Source organism: Rhinolophus ferrumequinum, chromosome 24, assembly GCF_004115265.2.
Source record: "Rhinolophus ferrumequinum isolate MPI-CBG mRhiFer1 chromosome 24, mRhiFer1_v1.p, whole genome shotgun sequence".
Classification (NCBI taxonomy): domain Eukaryota; kingdom Metazoa; phylum Chordata; class Mammalia; order Chiroptera; family Rhinolophidae; genus Rhinolophus; species Rhinolophus ferrumequinum.
Genome location: NC_046307.1, coordinates 27,753,492 through 27,761,120, shown reverse-complemented (window position 1 = coordinate 27,761,120; position 7,629 = coordinate 27,753,492). Strand labels below are relative to the sequence as shown.

General features: G+C 39.7%; 1 protein-coding gene across 2 annotated transcripts; it reads right to left on the bottom strand.

Moving 5' to 3' along the window:
- Positions 1-229: 229 nt before the first annotated feature.
- Positions 230-6,476, bottom strand: THG1L (tRNA-histidine guanylyltransferase 1 like). Of its 2 annotated transcripts, XM_033097047.1 has the most exons (6): positions 6,144-6,476; positions 5,135-5,311; positions 4,211-4,380; positions 3,347-3,435; positions 2,053-2,160; positions 230-993 (listed from the first exon to the last, which is right to left on the bottom strand). In XM_033097047.1, exons 1-6 carry the CDS (start codon positions 6,344-6,346, stop codon positions 832-834), a joined length of 909 nt encoding a protein of 302 aa, XP_032952938.1. In that variant the 5' UTR covers positions 6,347-6,476; the 3' UTR covers positions 230-831. The 2 variants fall into 2 exon arrangements, with proteins under 2 accessions (XP_032952938.1, XP_032952939.1); XM_033097048.1 differs by lacking the exon at positions 6,144-6,476 and having other exon boundaries at positions 4,211-4,285; positions 5,135-5,201.
- Positions 6,477-7,629: the final 1,153 nt, after the last annotated feature.

The following is a 7,629-nucleotide window of genomic DNA, read 5'->3' as shown; positions in this document are numbered from 1 at the left end:
AATTTATACAGAGGCTACATGAGAATCTTTTTCAGTAAGTCCAATAGGTGACAAGGTGACTGAAGTATCTAGAGGACACGGAGTGAGTTTCTCCCTCCTCACACGTTTTCTTTCTCTCATATATACACATAATTCTTTCTTTTTATAAAGAGGTAAGTGGCCTTGCAAATAATGACCCTGGCAAGATGATGATCATGCTGGTAACTCCACAGACTCAATCTATGGAATGTTTACACAAGGACTTCCAAACTATTTATTTGTTCAGCCCAAGTTGCCAACTTGGAGACTGACACAAAGCTGAGCTGTCCCCGGAATTCCTGAATTCAAAAGACATCATGCAGGCATCAATCCATATTTATCTGCAGGTCTGCCAAAGACGAAAGCAAGTAGATAGGTGGAAAAGGTGACATTTTTTTCAAGGCCACTGAATATTCTAGTTAAGAACAGGTAGGCAAGAATAAAGTTTGGGCTCATCTTCTATCACAGGTGAAAAGAGCTTGGCAGGTTTTTATAAGACTATGTATGCCACAACCTAAAAATGATTCATTCTGCAAGGCATGAAATAGTTCTTGCTTTATAAAAATAGTACCATGATTTTTAAAAAATGCACTTCTATTGAAGGCACCATGTTCCAATACTGCATAAAAAGTGTCCCACTTAAAGCAGAACAAGATACCCCACCTCCGTCCATCCCTTCCTTCCCTGTTCCCCTCCCAACCAGAGGCATGTCACTCCTGGGACATTGTTCTGGGTGGCAGGGATGGCCACCTAAGGCCAGAAGAATTGGAAGGCCTTGCATGGTTAAGCACGCCAGGATTGAAAAGCAAAGGGTCAGTTGTCGTCATCTAGGATCTCTGGATGTTCCTTCCAGAAAGCATCCCCGATGATATCACAGTGCAAGGGCACTGGCTTAGTCCTGGTTCGGGTCACTTCCATCTTTTTTCCTTCCATTTCTGCTGGCAGCTTAACTTCTTTTGTCGTGACTTCATCCACCTATAAGTAAGTTAAAATGTTGACACTGTTAACTGGAGAGTGGGTTTAGGAAGGGAAGCAGGGAGATGCGAGGGCGATTTGCTTTATTTTATATACTTCTGACACATATATATGTTTATCAAGAGATACAGATACACACACGTATGTATACCTCAACATACATGAACTTCTTTACAATTAAAAAATACTTTAAAAATGTTATGTTGCTATATTCTAAAAGGACATTTAGGAACAAAGGAGGGGTTTCATGTTCCTTGTTAGCAATAACTGTAGAACTAATGGTATATTAGCTCTCCCACTTGCATTAAGAAGTACCCAAGTCTGTGCCAAACAACAAATGTGTTTTAAAACTACTAATAAAAGAGCTGAAGTTGCTAGTAGAATGACTCACTCTCAAGGTTGCCCTTAAGACTTGAAAACATTCATTTCAGAAAAAAACTACTTTAGGTGGGAGGAAATACATTTAGAGAAATCATTATGCCCAGGAGCTGATACGGAGAGAAAATATTGGTAGAATTAAGGACTTGGGTAAATGTACAGACTTATTACAGGATATTAAGTAAGTATGAATGTCTGGGGCATCTCATAAACCTTCTGTAAGTGTCAGAACCCTCAGATCCACATCTCTTAGGGCCTCCTATTAAAGTTGTTACAGGACGGACCATTTAATGGTATTATCTATCCAGTGTGGGAGAAAGTATTCTTTAAATGTTCAGTGAATGCAAAAATACTTTTATCTGCACTGCAACCCTTTATCAGGGTTTTATTTGATTTGGGGAGAGCTCATGACACAGAAAAACAAGTGTACTAGTTCCAAAATTCTGTGATTGTACTTTTAGGGGAGATTCCAGATCACAGAGTTCACTGACAAACACAATGAGCCCTGACCAAAAAAAAAAGCATCAAAATAGTAATCTCTAGCATCTTGTTTCGGTAAGGATCTAATTTGTGTTAGCAACTGCAGTCACAGCGGCTTCCAGGTAGCAGGCAAGACACCCCTGGGATGAGCACAGCTCATCCTTCCTGACCTCCAGTTTCCCCGGGACACAACAGCATTACCTTCTGCCATATCAACACAGTTCCTTTCCTGTACATTAGTGGCTCATTATTGTAGTTGATGTTGAATTCAGAAAACAAAATCTCATTCTTGTCTGCCGCAAGAGTTCCCTGAGGAAATAAAAACAGATATAAAAAGCTTTGTATGTCTTCTCTCCCCGCTACCATTCCACCCTCGACCTAAACTTCCATAAACAAATCACGAAGGGAAGTGTTCTTTCAAACATCTTTTGATACTAATGAATTTGCATTTTAAGAGAAGGTCAAAACTTATTTAGATGTGTAAATTCATAAAATTCTGTAGCAAACAATGGCTTCACAAGTCATGCCAGTGATGGGGTGACAGGAATACATACTGAGAACCTATTCTGTACTAGATCCTTTACATATATTTTATTTGAACCTCATAACCATCTCCATTTTAGAGATGATAACTCTGAAGCCTAGAAAGTTAATATAAATTGCTCAAGGTTAAAGGTTGCTCTTATTCTTCTAAGAAGAACCAAATCTAAACTTGGCTCTTCCAAACTGGATAGACCTATTAGGATTCCTATTATTGTTATATGTAAATCTTCATCATTATTATTAATGACAACCGTTTACTGAGTGAAGTACCAGGCATTGTACTAGGAGCTATTATAACACATCATCTCATTTCAGAGTTAGTCGTCCTACAAGAAACAGTTACCTAATAATAAAAGCCAGTGCTTAAGTACTTACAATGTGCTTTGTACTACTGTCCTACGTGTTTTATATGCATCATGCCATTCAATTCTCACCATAAATCTATGAGATAGGAACTATTACTCTCCACATTTTACCTATACAGAACTAAGGCAGAGAGAATAAAATTGAACAGAAGCATGATCTGAGTACAATTATTTGACTCCCAGAGCCCAGACTCTTAATACATTGCGGTCATAAAACAGAGAAACTATAGGTGCCCAGCAGGCAGTGGCAATGAGGGAAAAGGACAGGTGCGATGATCCAAAAAAAAAGCACACGCCCTGTCTAAAGAGTGCAGCCAATATTCAGCTCCAGCCAAGCGTTACCACATAGGAATGCAAAGCCAATGTCACTGATTCCATTTTCCAGCGGAGAATACTGCGGCTCAGGGAGAAACACTAACTCACACAGTGTCACAGAGCAAGCAAAGCACCACAGCTGCTACTAGGATGATTTTTATATCCTTTCAAAACAAAGCTGTAAAGAGAGCTTAAAGAGAATACAAAATGTCATGGGAGAGCCTATAGCAAATTGTCCCCAGCTAAGTATTAATGCAGTAAGATATTTATACCTGTAATCTCTCTTGGGCTTGTACTGGTGTTAGTCCAGACTGTTGTACGAGTGCCCAGAAAACTGTATTATAAAGATTATTGATGTGACCTGTAGGAGAATAAAGTAGTACTGTTTATACACACATAATCTTTATTCAGGATTCACACTTCAAAGAACACTAGAGCCCCACCTCTCTCCTCTTTAAAGAGATCTCAGAGACATTTAGAGACCGGCCCAAAATCATACACAGGAAACATGAGGGAAGTAGGCACGCAGAAACAAACTTATTTCCCAACAGTTTTATTGTATCATTTGTTATGCTTTACACAAATCTGTTAAGTAGTGCATTAAGCTTAGGAATACTTTAAAAGTTACATGATTTACTTTATTCCTACCTCTTTTCCAATTCTTCTGGCAAAGTCAAGATACGCCAAGTGAGAAAAAGTCTCACAAACATTTCATCACAGTCATGTAAGGCAGGGGTCACAATTCAAATACCCACTCAGACCAGCACAAACATAAATGCATAAAGTAGAGTAAGTGACCCCCAGGGAACAACAGGGACCAGTGGCACACTGGCTTCTGTGTGTGTACATCGTATGTATGAAAAGGCAGCAGAACACAGGTTCTGTCCAATACTAAGTGGGAATATAGACCTACTACTCCCAGATCTTCTGATTTAAAAAAAAAAAAAAAAAACAAAAGCTGGAAATAGGGAATATTTACATGAAATCTCCCAATATTTCATTTTCAACTAATTTTTTATAAAACTGAAATATTGCATTCCAAACAAAGTATATGTGAGCCAAACCTGTACCAGATCACCACCTCTACAGTATGGAATTGGTGGTTTAATTATATCAGTTTAATTCCCTTCACTTACAATCTGCTTGCCGCCAGCTGAGATAGTCCTTTAAGATCTGGTTGGTAGGATACACCACAACTCTTCCATCAAAGCCTGGGGGATACAGGAGGGGCTGGTCCTCAAAGTAATGCTGCCAATAAAACACGAAGCTGGAGGCAAACTGGGAGGCCACGTGAGTCATGAACTTACTTGCAAGTATAAGGCACATTGGGTGAAGAAAAGAGAAAACACATGATATTAATTCAACATCATGACAGAGCCTGTGGGTGCAACAGAGAGATTACACAAACTGCTCAGCATGCCAAGAGATAAAATGTGTTGGGCCAAGAAAAACTACTTTAATTTTCAGTTACATATTTGAAATGTAGCCTGCCTCTCCTTCTAGTCCTATAAGTAATTTACAAATACCAAATTTTCCTTTGTATGTAATGTGAATTTATGGTTCAAGAAGTTTTGTGGGTTTTTTGTCTTGGAAGGAGGGGAACCATTGTTCTAAAAACATACCAATTTATTATGTCATTTGTTTCCTGTGAATTTCAAAATACTCAAATATTAGATTTGTCTATTTTGTACTGAAATACTGAAAACCTCAATTAAAGGTTTAAGCAATACTGCAACGATTGTATAGAATGTCACTGGCTAAAGCCAACCTATGAATCATTAATATTATATACCATGATTTATTTTTCTAGTCTTAATGTTTAATGTCAAATCAGTCTAGAAGCTAAGGTGACAGGGAACGGAGGGGAAAAAATCAGATAAAAAGGGATACGGAATGCTCAGATATCAAATGGAAGTGTAACAGTCCAAACAGGAATATACATACATTCTGCAGCTGCAAATACTGCAGATACCATCTGTGGTCTGCAAGTCTGTGTTTAAGATAAGCAGAAACCAGATGCTGGTAGGAAGTATTCTGAAGGAGCTAGGCCATGGAATTACCTGGCTCTTCTTTTAAACCAATTGCTTTTTCGCTTGAACACAAAGCTGTACTCATCACTCTGTCCATATGCAATCACAATATCCTCTAGTTCTTCCATTACAGTCTGAGCACATTTGGTCATTAGGTGGAGAGCACGGCTATCATTAGGTTTTGCAAAGTTGTGCTTCTCGGAAAACCTTCATTAAGAGAAAAAGAGGAGGAAAAAGGGCATGAATGGAAGAGATCTTGTCGTTAACACCACAGATCAAAGAGGAAGATACTGTAATAGTGTCATGAGTCCAAATATTCCACTAGCCACAACCTAATCCATTTCTTCGCGGTGCAGGGTTTTTTTTTTTTTGCTCTGACCAACTGAGAAAAGGAGACATAACTGCTAAGCCCCAATTCCCTTTTCTGTGAAATGGGCAACAGAGAGTATTTACTTTGAATTGTCCTGAAGATTGGGGGAGGATAATAAATGTAATTACGCCCGGCTCCTTAGAAGTGCTCAATAAATGTTAGTTACAATAATCATTATCATTAAAGTAGCAATTCTAAAAAATTAAATTTCCATCTTTTTGTTACACTTCTACTTTTCTTTCTATTTTTTCCTCCTGAATCCAGTCCATGTGGCTGGCCTATTACTGACAACGAAATAAGAACATATTGTAAAGTGTTGCCTACAGTAAGGCCTAAACAGACCTTTTAACAGTCAGCACTCGAAGACATCTAACAAAATAGCTGGGCAATTGCCTGAAGAGGTAAGTACTGTGCACGAGTGACTTTTTCCACCAGGTCCTTGCTCGCGGGTATCTGTCGCCAGCTTTTCACCAGGGGAGCACCCTACCTTATTTAACTACCCTGACCAGCTTGCTTTCAAGCATTTCGCAACGAGCACATAAAATGACGCTCAATGACGCGCGCTCATTGGCTGCCGCGTTACCCTGGTGACCATGACGGGCCTACGACAGATGCTGGGTTCCCCGGAAGCGCTGGCGCACCACGCGGCTAAAAGCCGTTCTCACTCACCTATGGAAATTTCTGCCGTCCAGCCGCACCACCACCCAGCAGTGGGCCAGGCAGGTGTCGTCAGCCTCGAAGTCCCGCACGTACTCGAACTTGCTCTTTGCCATGGTCGCCCCCAATTTCAGGTACCGTTTCAGAGTGACGGAAGTGGAGGCCAAGCAACCGCGAATCTTCACGTTGCAAGCAGCCCAGATTCCCGCCCCCATGCCATCCCCGCGAAAGGGAAGAGACTAGAGAGCCGCCCCGGAAGTTCCTGTCTCTTCATGGCCGCTCTAGCTAACGTGGAGGTCGGAGTCTGTCTCGCCTCTCCTTGTAGTCCTCAATCCACTTCCGGGCCTCGAAAGAGAGTTCCATTTTTCCTTTTGCTCTACTTACGGTTGCTAGCTTTCCCTCTGTTCTACAACAAATCATTCTAACAAAGTTTTTAAATTTTTTCTTCTAACTTCGAAGTTTTGTGATGTTTTTCTTTGCAAACAACATTTGTTAATTTGTTGTAGAAAATGTAGAATATTTAAAGTACTTAGTATCTCCCCTCTCCATGCCAAAGTATTGGAGCTTCCTTCCAGTCTTTTTTCTCTTTGTATATTTATGTTTAAACAGGGAACACACAAAATTGGAATCCTATACCTATAGAATTTTTAATATTTTTTCCACTCACCTTGAGTATTTTCAAATGTCATTAAATATTCTAAAGCGTGATTTAAAAAAGAAGAACGGATTCATTCCAACATATGGACATACTAAAATTAACTTATTCAAAATTTGTTGCTAGTAGATAATAGTAACAATAAAACCCTATTATTTGTATTATGGTTTATAAAGCTCTTTTGAGTTCATTACTTAACTGTTTTTATCCTCAAGAAAATTATTCATATAATATTAAAAAGATATATGGTAAAAAGTAAGTTTCTTGCTAACTCCTAACTTCCTACCTTAGGCAATTACTGTTACCAGTTTCTTGTATATCCATCCAGGGAGAGATATAGATATATAGATAATACAGATAAATATACAGATAGAGATGTAGAGATAGAGATCGAGAGAGATAGATATAAATGATATCGGTGATGCCCTGTTTCCCTGAAAATAAGACCTAGCTGCGTCTTTTGGAGCAAAAATTAATATAAGACCCCTTCTTATAGTAAAATAAGACGGGGTCTTATATTAATTTTTGCTCCAAAAGACGCATTAGAGCTGATTATCCGGCTAGGTCTTATTTTCGGGGAAACACGGTATAGATACAGATATATGGCAAAGCAATAATAGAATGTTACTTCTTCCCTCCCCATACTTCTTTCTTCCACCACCTGCCTCCAGCCCCCACCCCACCCCCAGGACAAGTAGTGGCAGGTGGGGGAGGGGGATGCCTTCAAGTGCAGACAAGAAGGGAGAACTGCTTCCTCATGTTCCGGCTGCGGACCTGCTGAGTTTGCCTGGTGCTGCCACCGTAGGAAGGCACCAGGAGAGTCACTGGAAGATGCTGAGAGGT

Bases quoted from the DNA above. Each gene is read 5' to 3' on its own strand.
- THG1L (XM_033097047.1), bottom strand. From the start codon at position 6,346: ATGGGGGCGGGAATCTGGGCTGCTTGCAACGTGAAGATTCGCGGTTGC. The intron at 4,381-5,134 runs GTAATTCCATGG...TATACTTGCAAG, and splicing joins TGGTTTAAAAGAAGAGCCAG to TAAGTTCATGACTCACGTGG. The intron at 2,161-3,346 runs GTATAAATATCT...TTATTTCCTCAG, and splicing joins AAGCCCAAGAGAGATTACAG to GGAACTCTTGCGGCAGACAA.